The sequence below is a fragment of the Bos grunniens genome, chromosome X (assembly GCF_055505025.1).
Source record: "Bos grunniens cultivar Pamir isolate PY7600 chromosome X, Bosgru_T2T1.0, whole genome shotgun sequence".
Classification (NCBI taxonomy): Eukaryota; Metazoa; Chordata; class Mammalia; order Artiodactyla; family Bovidae; genus Bos; species Bos grunniens.
Genome location: NC_141194.1, coordinates 107,005,277 through 107,018,667, shown reverse-complemented (window position 1 = coordinate 107,018,667; position 13,391 = coordinate 107,005,277). Strand labels below are relative to the sequence as shown.

Genomic DNA, 13,391 nt, shown 5'->3' with positions numbered 1-13,391 from the left:
TTATAGAACAACACATGAACATCAATGTACAAGAATCATTGCTCTCTGGAAGGACATGGTAGGAGGCTGAGAAGTCTTTTTGTCAATCAACAAAATGATGTGACCTTTGTTGCTTCCAACTGTCCCTTCCGAGGGAGAGGCATCACACGGGTTAGAACTCTGGGTGCTGATCTGAACTTTGCTATTCGTGCTTTTGTGTTTACCAAGTGTGTTCACCAAGGGCAGAGTGTCCGTTGAAGAGCATACAGCCAGGCCTGGCTGAGTCTCAGTTCCTCCGTTGGATGACTTTGGCAGGAGATGTCTCCCTGTGGCTGAGTTTACTCACCTGCACGATTGAGACTGTGTAATAGGGGGTGTGGATCTAGGGAGCTAGCCCCCTGTCCAGCGTTTGGCATAGTTACGGGGCCCCGCAGGACTCGGCAAGTGTCGTGTGGGTGGCTGTTGTTTACCGGCCTCAGTCCCCGGCTGCATTGTCTTTCTGGGATCCATCTTTTCAAGTCTGCAAACAGCCCTTGCCCGTGTGAACCTTTCGACTGGGGAGGACTTGGGTTCTGTCCTGCCGCCGGAGTCTGCAATCTTTGGGGGAGGGCTCCAGCAGAAGCAGTCCTTGGCGAACCAGGGGAAGCGGGAAGTCACGGGGCGCTTAGGCTGCGTCCATGAGCTTTGACTCCGCAGGTGCGGGTGTAGATTTCGCCTCTTGCGACTCCGAGGCCGAGGCCGGAGGCCCGGAGACCAGCCCTTCTGACGCGGCCGATCGGGGTGGGAGGGGAGGACCGGGGGCGAGATTAGCGGCGGGGGGACCCGCTCCGGCCCGCCGGGCTGGGCTGCCTGGAGCCGGGGGGTGGCGCCCGCCCCCCGGGCCGAGGGTCGCGGGGCCGCCGCGGGAGTGGCGGCTCTGGGCCGGCGATCGGGCGGGAGGCGCTGGGCCCGCCCCGCCGGCAACCCCACCGACTTCCTCCGCAGCGGGCGCTGGCCGAGCCAGAGGGAAGGCAGGCACCATGAGCGCGGGAGACACCGTCTGCATGGGTTGGCTGGTCAAGTCGCCCCCCGAGAGGAAGCTGCAGCGCTACGTGAGTAGGGGGAGTCGCCCCGCGCCCTCTGGGGGTCCCGGGGCCCTTCCGCCCGCGGGGGATCCCCGGGATCCTCCCCACCCCCGACGCTCCGGCGGCGGGCGAGGCAGGCGGCCGGCAAAGCGAGATCGCACGTCGAGGAGGCGAGCGCCGACCCCGGTCTCGGTGCGGGACCTCCCGAAAGAGCGTCCCGGTCTCCGGGGCCGCGGCGGCGATGGGCCGCGAGCCCCATCCTTCCGCATAACTGTCATCGGACACCGCCGCCCTTGCGGTCTTCCCCAGGCTGTTCCTTCTTAGCTCTTTTCTTCGGACGCCCCTCTTTGCTGGTACCTATGGGCACCGCGGGCTTTCGGTAGGAGGAGACACGGGGAGCTCTGGAGACCTCCCCTTCCTACGCATCCCATCACCATCTTAAATGGACGACCCCCGGCTCGAAATTTCTTCTCTCCAGCCGCGTCAGCAGGACAAGGTCTTTGCAACGTACACTTGCTCAGACCCTTTCTCCGCTGAGCCAGGAGCAGACTCGTGTCCGTCTCTTAGAGGCATTTTCTCGTTACAGCCATAGATCTAGATTTTTTTCCCCCTGATTTACGACCAGTGTTTACCTTCGTCATTCTTTTGGGGTCCACCAGTCCCTAAACACGAGGTCCAATATTTCTCGGGCTCTGAAGCACTCAACAGCTTTGCTAAGGGTGCAGCTGCTTGGAAAACTCACTGACGTTCAAAGGTGGGGAGGTGGTGATGGTCTACGACAGACCCGGCCTTACAAAGCCAGCTCGAGGCAGGTTTCCTCTCTGCCCTTCGACATACGAGCCATTTTAAAACTTTACTGGAGAGTGTCCGACGCTGCAGGAAGCTGGCGAACCTGCAGACCAAAGTTCGTGGAAGGTTGTTGGCTAGGACTGGTGTATATCTTGTCCTGACGAGACTGGCTTAGGAAAGTTGATTAGCCCCTCGTCCACTTGGGGAAAGCCATGAGTGTCTACACCTGTTATCACATGTGTTTCCTTCTCGGGAGGTCCAATGGAGGTGTGGCAGGTGTGGACTTTGCACAGGTTAGTGTGTGGGGCGGGTGCTCGGGTGGTGGTGGAGGAGACTTAGGACGCGAGACTGCCTCAGTGGCATCCTCCAAACACTCCAAGATCAGAAAGGGTAATTTTTTCTAATGAGGGACATAGTCGTTTAGACAGGCTTTGATGCTTTTTGGTTGAAAGCCATCTCCGGAACACACGCCGAAGTTAAGTTGCTCTCTTTAAGCTCTGCAAGAATCTCCTGTGGCCACTGGGTGGCGATCATGCGTCAGGGCCGCGAGGCAACGCGACGCTATCACTCAGCCGCTGTTGGTTCAGATCTTATAAGGAGTATTCATTCCTTCTTTCTTTTAATTGAGCACCAACTCTGAACTAGGCCCTGTGTCATCGAGAAAAAAAGACTTGCTCCCTGTCCTCCAGAAGTCCACACCGTAACATTTGTAACACAGCGACATAAAAAAGCCGGCTACTAGCACAAACAAGGCAATAACTCAGTTCTTACATGGCCAGAGCAAGTAGTACTCTGTTCATGTTTCTTAAATAACTAACAGAAGCTGAGTCTGTTTTTAGGTTAGTCTTTCAGTGCAAGCTAAGCTGGTGTTTCATCCTCTTGAATCCATGAGCCGAGTTAGTTTTGTGACTGCTCTTTTAAATTTAAAATTTAACTGTAGTTGATTTATAGTATTGTGTTACTTTCAGCTATACAGCTATAGAGTTTTTCCATGATAGGTTATTGCAGGATATGGAATATAGTTCCCGATGCTACACAGTAGGACCTTGCTGTTTATCTGTTTTATTCATATTAGTGTGTGTCTAATTCCCAACTCTTAATTTATCCCCCACTTTCCCCTTTGGTAACCATGTTTCTTTTCTGTGTCTGTGAATAGATATTATGTCTACATATTTCAAAAATTAAAAAATATATATATTTAAGACATACATGGAGAAATCTCACTCTCCCCTCTGTCATCATCCATCTTAATTGCCCTTAGCCCTCAAGTAACCATTTTTTTCTTAGTTTGTTCCTTCACCTGTCCAATATTTATTTATATAAATACAAGGACATATGTACATAGCTCCTTATTTTCCCCTTTCTTGCACAAAAGGTACCTTAGTATATATTCCATTCTACGTTGTCTATTCATTTAAGAAGACAAATAGATGGCTAACAGGCACATGAAAATAGGCTCAACCACTGATTGTCAGGGAAATGCAAACCAAAAGCACAGGTGAGCTAGCCCCTCACACCTATCAGAATGGCTGTTAGAAAGATAAGAGTTAACAAATGCTGGCAAAGATGTTGGAGAAAAGGGAACCCTCCTACACTGTTGGTGGGACTGTAAATTGGCACATACACTATGAAAAACAGTACGGACGTTCCTCAAAAAATAAAAACAGAGCTACCATATGATCTACCAACTCCATTTCTGGGTATTTATCCAAAGGAAACAAAATCACTGACTCACAAAGGTATCTGCACCCCCATATCCACTGAAGCATTATTTATAATAGGTAAGGTAAGCCACCTAAGTACCCATCAGCATATGAATAGTTAAAGAAGTGTTGGTTGCTCAGTCGTGTCGACTCTGCGACCCCATGGACTGTAGCCAGCCAGGCTCCTCTGTCCATGGGATTCTCCAGGCAAGAACACTGGAGTGGATTGCCATTTCCTTCTCCAGGGAGGTAAAGACCCATCTTTATCTACCCATATATATACAGTGGGATATTCTTCAGCCATCCAAAATAAGGACATCTTGCCATTGGCAACAACATGGATGGAACTTGAGGGCATTATACGAAGTGAATTAAGTCTGACAGAGAAAGATAAATACCAGGTGATCTCAATTTCATGTAAACTCTTCAAAATTGAACTCAGAGATACAGAGAACAGCTTGGTGGTTGCCAGAGGCAGGGGAAGGAGGGTGGATGGGTGACATGGGTGAAGGTGCTCTAAAGGTACAGACTTATAGTTATAAAATAAATAGATCTGAGGATATTAATATACAGCATGGCAACTGTGGCCAGTAATACTGAAATGTGGATTTGAAAGTTGGGAAAAGAGTCGATCTTGAAAATTCTCAAAAAAAAAAAATGTTACTCTAGGATTCTGTCCATGTCAGTGACGAGAGATCTTCATTACTTTTGATAGCTGTGTAGTATCTTGATGTGTGGCCATACCACGTCTATTCAACCACTTCCCTATTTTGGACCCCTGAGTTGTTTCCCCTCTTGATGTGTACAGCCATGGCCACAACTAGTAACAATGTCCAGGTGATGTTTTCCTTTTTGTGCAGGTACACCTGGATGATTTCCAGAGCTGGGATTGCTGGGCCTGTGAATCTAGAATCCATAGATATTAACGAATGTTCCATTTTGCATTCCTTCCAGCAGTGTCAATACTGCTTGGCCAACAGCACGTGATGTTAAACTTGGACATTTTTTGCCACCTGATAGGTGAGAAATGGTGTTTAAGTGTCATTTGAATTGGCAGTTCTTTTATGTGGAGGGAAGTTGAACATGTCTTGACATGTGTGTGCCTTGTCCCTGTTGGTCTTTTTAGCTGCAATTTCTGGGAGATGATTAGTCCTTTGGGAGAAGAGATGTGTATACTTTTCCCCAGTTTGTCACTTGTATTTTGACTCTGCTTCTGGTGCTTGTATGGTTTTGTTTTTGTTTGTATTTCGTTTTATATGATCATTTCCCCCCTGAGTGTTTGGGTTTATTGAGGCATTGGGGTCTACGGGGGAGACGCAGGTACTTGCAGGTCAGGTTAGGCATCAGCCTTGGGGGATGATGATGCTGGCAGGTGGCCAGGGGTGGGATTTGCATCACCTGGATTGACTTGAAAGTGTGACCCTCAGCTCCCTCCTGCCAAAGCCTGGGGCTCCAACTTGCTTGCCCAGCAGGGGTGATCGCCTCTGTACTGGGCATGGCCTTGTGCTGGGGCAGTGAGTTCGTACATTTCTCCTCCTTCAGGCAAGGCCCACAGCCCTTCTTCCCCAGGAATGTCATCAGCTCAGTGTTTGGGACACTTGGGTGCTGGGTCTGAGCTGCTGAGCAGAAGCAAACAGGAGCCCTGGTTTGTGTTTTATTTTTTATATTTCGATTCAGGATCCTTTTGGAGTTTACCTTGGTGCAGATGTAAAAAACGAATCTGATGTTATTGTTTTCCAAGTCACTGTACAATTCTGCCAACACAAAATTATTTAAAAAATTTGTCTGTATCCCTACTGATGTCAAATACTGCCCTTCCTTATCATAGATGAAATTCCTATATTTCATTCTGGTTCAATTTCGGGATTTTCTGTTATCTTCTATTGTATCTCTGTCAACTCATGTGCCATTATTATGCTCTTTTCATTAGAGAGGTTTTACAATTGACTTGAATACTGATATGGCTGCTGCTGCTTAGTCATATCTGACTCTTTGTGACCCCATGGATTGCAGCCCACCAAGCTCCTCTGTCCATGGGACTCTAAGCAAGATGACTAGAGTGGGTTGCCTTGCCCTCCTCCAGGGGATCTTCCCCACCCAGGGATAGAACCCGGGTCTCCTGCATTGCAGGCAGATTCTTTACCACCAAGCCACCAGGAAAGCCTCCACTGATATGGCTAGTCCCCCTTTATTGTTGGTGGGTTTTTTTTGTTGTTGTTGGAGTTTTTAGAGTTAGTTTGGCTAGTTTTGATTTTATTTTGCCACATGAACTTGAGAATTGGCTTGCTTACTTTCAAAAGAAAATCTGTTATTATTGGAAAGGAGGGTTATTTTAGATTTTTAAATTAACTTAGAGAGAACTGACATTATGGTGTTGAGCCTTTCTATCCAATAACAAAATATGTCTTTCCAGTTGTTCAAGTCAGCTTTTATGTCTTAGAAGAGTATTTCCAGGTTTTTCTCACATAGGTCTTTGCACACTTCTTATTACTTCTGTCTATTTGGGGTTTCTGTGTGTGTTGTTTTTTCACCTTTGTTGTTACTGTGGACGGGGCTTTCTCCATTATGTCTACTCACTGTTGTTTGTATCTGTAGGGCTGTTAGATTCTATCTTCACCTGCATTCCTTAGAAAACACAACTTGAGCCAAAGCTTATTTGCCAAGGCTCTGTTGGGGTTGTAATCTCTGTGTGGTGAGAGTGATGGAAAAAGGAAAGGAAGGAAATAAAATACAAAATAGTGTGTTACTGAATTGGCTGCAGTTTCATGAGAAAACACACCCACTGGTTGGGTCAGTTGGATGGACTTGGACAGGCTCTATAGAATCAGTTTGTCTTTGAGACGGTCTTTTGCAACAAAGAAGGAAGATGAATGTATCTCCCAGTTCGGTTATGGCGCCTGTCTCTCAGTGTCTTTCTGGGCAACCACTGGGAAAGCGAATGTTTTGTGGCCCGGTGTCTAATCTGAATCCAGGAATGGTGGAAGGCTCTGGACTATTTGAGGGTTCATTGGGTCAGACCTGGGCACGGTGGGGAAGGACTCTCAGCACAGGCCACAGCTCCACATAAAGCGAGCAGCCAGGCCCGGAAGGCAGGTGGGGCCAAGTTCAGCTGGAAATGCACAGAATTTGGTCCAATATAATTTCAACATATTAATATTCTATCCTCTTACCTTTGATTTATCTTATTTTTTTGTAGTAGTTTTTCAGTTGATTTTTCTTTGGGGATGTCCTATGTAGACAGTCATGTCATCCGAAATAGAATTTTACCACTTCTGTTTTCAATTCTTATGTATCTCATTTTTTTTCCCTTTTGTCCAAATGTGTTGAGTAACACTCCAATGTGAAAAAGTAGTATTGACAATGGGCAAGCCTATTTTGATCTACAGTGCAGCCAAAAAAAAACAAGCAAGTCAAGATCAGTGTTTTTCTATTAAGAAAGATACTGGAACTTTATACCAATTGAACAACAAATCCTCATTTCCTTTTACCCCTGTTCCCTGGGGGCCACCATCATACTCTCTGCATCTAAGAGTTTGACTATTTTAGGGACCTTTTCTTAAAAGTGGAATCATGCAGTATTTGTTCTTCCGTGCTTGACTTATCTCACTTAGCATAATGTCCTCCAGGTTTATCCATGTTGTCACAGATAGCAAGATTCCTCACTTTTTAATAGCTGGTAATATTCCATTTTATGGACATAACACATTTTCTTTAGCCATGCATCCATCAGTGAATATACTTAGATTGTTTCTGTGTCTTGGCTATTATAAACAATGTTCTGATGAACATGGAAGCACAGATATCTCTTTGAGATCCCGATTTGAATTCTTTTGAGCATATATCCAGAAGTAGGATTGCTGGCCCCTTTTGGTATAAAGTGTTAGTTGTGTCTGACTCTTTATGACCCCACATACTGTAGCCTGCCAGGCTTCTCTGTCCATGGAATTCTCCAGGCAAAAATACTGGAGTGGGTTTCCATGCCCTTCTCCAGGGGATCTTATTGACCCAGGGATCAAACCCAGGTCTCCTGCATTGCAGGCAGATTCTTTACTGTCTGAATCACCAGAGTATAGAGTCTCAATTATACAAGATAAATTGTTTCTAGAGATTGACTGTACAGCATAATGGCTATAGCCAACAATATTGTATTATGCACTTGAAAGTTGTGAGAAGGTTAGATCTCATGTACGTGTTCTTAGTGCACACACATTCACACACACACAAAGGAACACATGGAAACTTTGGGAGGTAATGGATCGATTACTTTGTGGTGATGGTTTCACAGGTGTCTACATATGCCAAATTCATCAAATTGTACACGTTATATACAGTTCTTTGTGTGTCAATTATACTTCAATAAAGCTGTTCGTTAAAAAAGGAATGTATTGACTTTTGGGCTAGGAGAATATATTTTCTTCCTGTGAAATATTCCACAATTCCTGTATTAATCAGTTTTTTTTCCATCAAAAGTCATTTTTGGATTTTATTAAGAAGTTTTTCAGTTTTTCTAGTGATGGTCACATGACTTTTTCATTAAATCTAGCAAAGCAATGAATTCTATTAATAGATCATCTAATATTAAACCACTTTTACATTTCTGGAAAAAGTACCAGCTGGACGAGGTATAATTTTATTGTGTTGTTGGATTATTCATACTAATACTGGTTTGGCCAAAAAGTTCACTCAGGGTTTGAAACCCAGACAAACTTTTTGGCCAACCAAATATTTTATATTGTATATTTGTATCAATATTCATGAGAGAGACTGGTCTTTGGCTTTAAATTTGGCTTTATTTATTTCTGTACAATCTTTAGCAGATTTTGGCATACATGTTATACTTGGCTCATAAAAAAATTTGGAAGTTTGCCATATTCTAGAATATTTTAAGTAGAGTTGGAATTAACAGCCCTTTACAATTTTGGCAGAATCCCCCTCTAAGCTATATCTGGTGCTTTTTTGGTGTGTTTAGATCTTTGTCAACTCTGTTTCTTTTATGGAAATTGATTTGTTTAGTCTATCTTTCCCTGAGTCAGTTATGTAAATTATACTCTTCCTGGAAAAGTATCTGTTTCATTCTGGCCATCAAATTCATCACATATAATTTTATACAATGTTCTTATGATTTTTACAATTTGTTTTTCCTCTTCCCAGAGATATTGCTTTCTTGTCATTGTGAGTTTGGGCTCTGTTCCCTTTTCCCCTGTTGGTTAGGTTACTTGGTGTGTTCTGTTTTATCAAGTTTTGTTTTAGCACTGAATCAGTGTTTTGCTTACTATTAGTTCTACTTTTTAATTTTTATAGCTCTGTAATTTCTCCTTTTCTATTTATTATTCCTTCATTCAATTTCAGTGCATTTTAGAAATGAGGAAACTTGGATGGACCACATACTCCTTGTAGATGTGGTACCAGTCAAGGTTTTACTTTGCAAGCACCAGAAGCTGATCCTGACTGATTTCAGCAGAAAAAGAGCTTATCAGAATGATATTGGGTCTCTGACAGACATGCTGAGAGGGCTGGATAACCAGTTTTGAGGTTAAACAACCAGGAAAAAACACCCCAAACCACAACTCAGAGCTAGTTCTAGTGAGAAACCCGCTGTCACTACTGCCTACCTGCTCCTTCCCTCTCGTGTCAAAGACAACGGGTATCTGACAGGCTGAGTGAGGCCACTGAGCTGGAGTTCACCACCACCAGCAAACCCTACAGAAAATAGTAAGGAGAAGAAAGGAGAAAGACCATGACTTAGCTGGGCTTCCCTGGTGGCTCAGACGGTAAAGCGTCTTCCTGCAATGTGGGAGACCTGGGTTGGATCCCTGGGTTGGGAAGATCCCCTGGAGAAGAAAATGGCCACCCACTCCAGTACTCTTGCCTAGAAAATTCCATGGATGGAGGAGCCTGGTGGGCTACAGTCCATGGGGTCACTAAGAGTTGGACATGACTGAGTGACTTCACTTTCTTTCTTTAGCTGATAAAGGTGTTTTTGCCTGGTGAGGTGACTGGAACCTTCTTTTTCGAGGACTCTTGACTCCTTGGGGGCCCTTCCAATGGCACTGGGGAGATTAGAGCAGTTAGAAGCAGCTCAACACTGTCAAGTGTCCCATTCCAATGCTCTGGGTCCAGTCTCTCCTAAATGTGGTCGTGATTTCACATAGAAGACCTGCTGGAATCCCTGGACACCTTGCAGCATTAGACTCAGGTTGGTTCTGGGGGATTTCAACTCACACACGTAAGCTAGAAGAGAGTTGAGTTTCCCAGACCTGCTTTGCCCAACGATTTAAGTCTTGGAGTTGGTCAGCTTTTTGCACATTGAGAAGTAGACACCTGCATTGGAGTACTGGGCACATTGGGTTCAGGGAACTATTACTCGATGAGGATTTAATTAGGGGGCTCACAGATTGCGTTGGGGTCTGCAGCAGCGATCTTGAGGTTGAACTGGCAGGGGAGACAGCTGGAAGGGAAACTGGAACAGAAAGGCTATTTGTAGGAGTGCAGCAGAAAGTAAGAACATGCGAATGATTCTAGAGAAATAACCAATGTCAGGTGTCAACTGCTTAATGAAAACATTCAGGAGAGACAGGTTGTTGAGCAGGGCGGTCGGCAGGCCAGGCCACATTGCAGTTCTGTAAACTTCAGTGACTGGCAAGTGTATCAGCGGTGATCTCATGACACACTGGCCACATTTTTTGAGCGATCACGTGTTGTTTGGACACTTTACCAACAGGAAACTGGTTACATAACACTCTTCCCAAAGAGGTGTGTGACAGCTCCGACTGGACAGTCTGCCCACTGTTGTTACCTGGTGAGATTACGTGGAACACACACTTGCTCTCACTGACTTGGGTTCCTCTCAGGCACTTGAGTATGGCTGGTGGATGCTGCTGATCCTTCCATATTCTTGGGCCACAGACCCGCCTCCTCTGAGCTGCTCCCAGGACAGAGTGTGCTCCTGGAATCAAAGCCTCAGGCTGAGAGGAGCCAGGCGCCCCTTCCCCTGCTGGAGGCTGCAGGTCCCCCTGGTTCAGGGCTGGCGGCCACCACACTGCTGACTCATGCCGGCTTCCTGTCGAGGGAACCACATTTTCCTCTGTGCTTTTGCTGAGCTCTCTCTCTCTCTTCTAGCCTCTACGTGTGCTGTTGATGTTTTGCTTTGTCAAGGCCTAGGGACTGGGCCTTTCCTTTCTTTCTGGTGAATTTCCCCTTTCTGATCACTGTGGAGCCTTCAGGCCAATCTGTCCAGATCTTTGTAGTCCTGATTACATCATAGAGGCCATGCAGGAGGGAGCGTGGGACTACAGACCTTAGTTTGGGGGCAGGTCTTTGAGTTTGAGAGCTTCCCAGGTGGACTCAGTGGCAAAAAAATCCACACGCCAGTGTGGGGTACGTGGGTTCGGTCCCTGGGTGGGGAAAATCCCCCTGAAGGAGGAAATGGCAACCCATGCCAGGATTCTTGCCTGAAGAATCCCATGGATTGAGGAGCCAGGTAGGCTATAGCCCAGGGTGTCACAAAGAGTTGGACACAACTGAGCACGACCACTTGGAGTTACAGAGTCGCAGGGAATGTGTCAGGACCTGAGAGGGAAGAGGATGGGGAGATGGAGGACCTGGTTGCTGAAGGCAACAAAGAGGGAAACATTTCAGTGATTTGCAAGAATCAAGTGACACCCACCTCCAGACCTGGGCCTAACAGAGAAGGAGATATGGCCAAGTGGCAAAATGATATCAGAGTAAGGCCCAGAGGGGCCTTTCAAGGAGTTTGGCTTGTCGCTGTTGATGAGCTGCTTGGATGATGTCTTCAAAGGAAAAGCCCAGCTAACTCTCTGCACAGGTCCTTCTCCAGTTAGAAGTTCCCACGTGCTCAGAACCTGGAGTGAGAGTGGAGAAATCAGGCTATTGTCACCCCTTGTCTTTTTTTTTTTTTTTTTTCATTTGAAGCTCGCTTCTGATTCACCTCCCTGATTATGGACCACCTAGCTCTTGATAGTAACAGGTCAACACTCACATACGTCTTTATTTTCTGAGAGCCTCGTATCATGAATCCATCCTAAATCTCAACAGAGCTCCTGGCCTTCGGAGGCAGTATTCGTCTACTTCCACATGGAAGGGGATCATATCTGCTTGTCTTTTTGTGACTTAACGCCTGCAGGTCCTGTTTGAGGGATTGCTCTTGGCCGCTAGACACCTTTTGGCTTTGACTTTAGGCATCCACAAGGGTCAGGGAATTCAAATGCCCCACTGCTTACACAGGAGATGAAGGACTCAACACAGAGACCCTCCAACAGGAATACACCTGGAATGTTCCAGGAGCAATGAGCTGGGCTGGAACCCAGGGAGTGAGCAAAGAGCAGTTGGGGTTAGACAGGTGATGGGAGAGGGTGGGGGGCTGGTGTCAGGTCTTAGAGGGTCTAAGAAGAGGCCTGGGACTTTTCCTCTCAGTGAGGAAGGAAAACCTTATGTGGGTTCCGAGCATAGAAACCATGTGATTGGATGTGCATTGTAACGGTCAGTCTGGCAGCCGGTTGACAGTTGACTGTAGGGACAGAGCCGAAGCAGATGATGCTGGCTTGTTTGACATCTGGCAATGATATTCCTGTACTAGTTCAACATAAAAGGTGGAAAGAAAATGGCGAAAAATACTTTTTTTATAAACTTCTGTTTCCTGTCAGGGATCAAAGTCCGTTTCCTTCTGGCATGGAGCTCCCTGTGTTCTTGTCTGTCTCCCTCCAGTCAAGAGTCTCACGATGCATCCCACAGCACTGGTAACTCAGTTTCCTCTGCCTTCTTTCCACGTCAGAACCGTGCCTACCTTAGAGCTACACCCCAGCTAGGTTTTCTTGTGGGCTGCTTGGTCGTCCCATCTCAGGCCTCCTTTTCAGTGGCTGTTTCAGTTCCTATTTCACAAGAAGCAAGTCTGTTACATTGTGGCTTTCAGGGCTGACAAGAAATCCGTGGTTTGGGGTCTTGGGCCCTGCACATGGTGTAACTTAGAAATTAAACTGAAGTTTAAACTGTAATTTAACTCCACCCAAATTTTCACAGCAGAGAACTCTCACATGGCCTTGCCGGAAAGGAGCACCACTCTTCACAGTGTTACACCCTAAAATGTTGTTCTGGTCAATAGTATAAAGTAAATATGAAAGAAATGGATAATTACTTCTGAGACAGATGCTTGACTTCAAATGTTTTAATATTGGAGAACTTTTGAGCTTTAAAGAACAGCTCACTCTCATACTCTTTAAACTATTCGGGCACAGAAAAGATGCAAACTTCTTCATAACCTTGATAACAAATTCATAAAAATATAGATCAATCTCACTTCATAGAGACATGGCAAACAAATTCCAGATGTGTTGCATTTAAGTGGAAGACAATGAAATACAGTTTATACAAAAGAATGTTGTCGGATATCAATCTGATCTGGAGGTGGGGAAAACCTGTCTAAATATGTTAGAAAAACGATAAAGGAAAAGACAGATTTTTTGCTATTTGAGAATAAAACACTTCTCTTCATTCATTTCTTCAGCCCTCAACAAATATTTACTTAGCATCTCCTGTATGCCAAGCACAATTTTAGGCACTGATGCTTCAAAAACAATACAAATGTATAAGGCAGATGAGTTTATACCCATGACTTCTGTTAATAATCCTTGTCAGTCATTAGGGAAAGATCAGCATGGCAGTGGGAAAATGGGCAAATAAAAAAGGTCTACAAAGGGTTATGATGCATAAGAAATAATATAAAGCCTCATGAGACACCAGCCAAATACACATTTAAACAACAAGGTGCTCTTTTGCCTTGGACTGGTGTGACTGCCAGAGCGTTCAAAGAGATTTCTGAGGAAGAAAATGACATTTCTGA

General features: G+C 45.5%; 1 protein-coding gene across 2 annotated transcripts in view; it reads left to right on the top strand.

Moving 5' to 3' along the window:
• Positions 1–532: 532 nt before the first annotated feature.
• GAB3 (GRB2 associated binding protein 3) overlaps positions 533–13,391 on the top strand; it is an 85,866-nt gene continuing 73,007 nt past the window's right edge. Inside the window, exon 1 of one of the 2 annotated variants that reach the window (XM_086385886.1) lies at positions 533–1,070. In XM_086385886.1, the coding sequence (XP_086242012.1) occupies positions 657–1,070 (414 nt within the window). In that variant the 5' untranslated portion in view covers positions 533–656. The remainder of the gene's footprint in view (positions 1,071–13,391) is intronic. The other variant, XM_086385885.1, reaches the window with a different exon arrangement.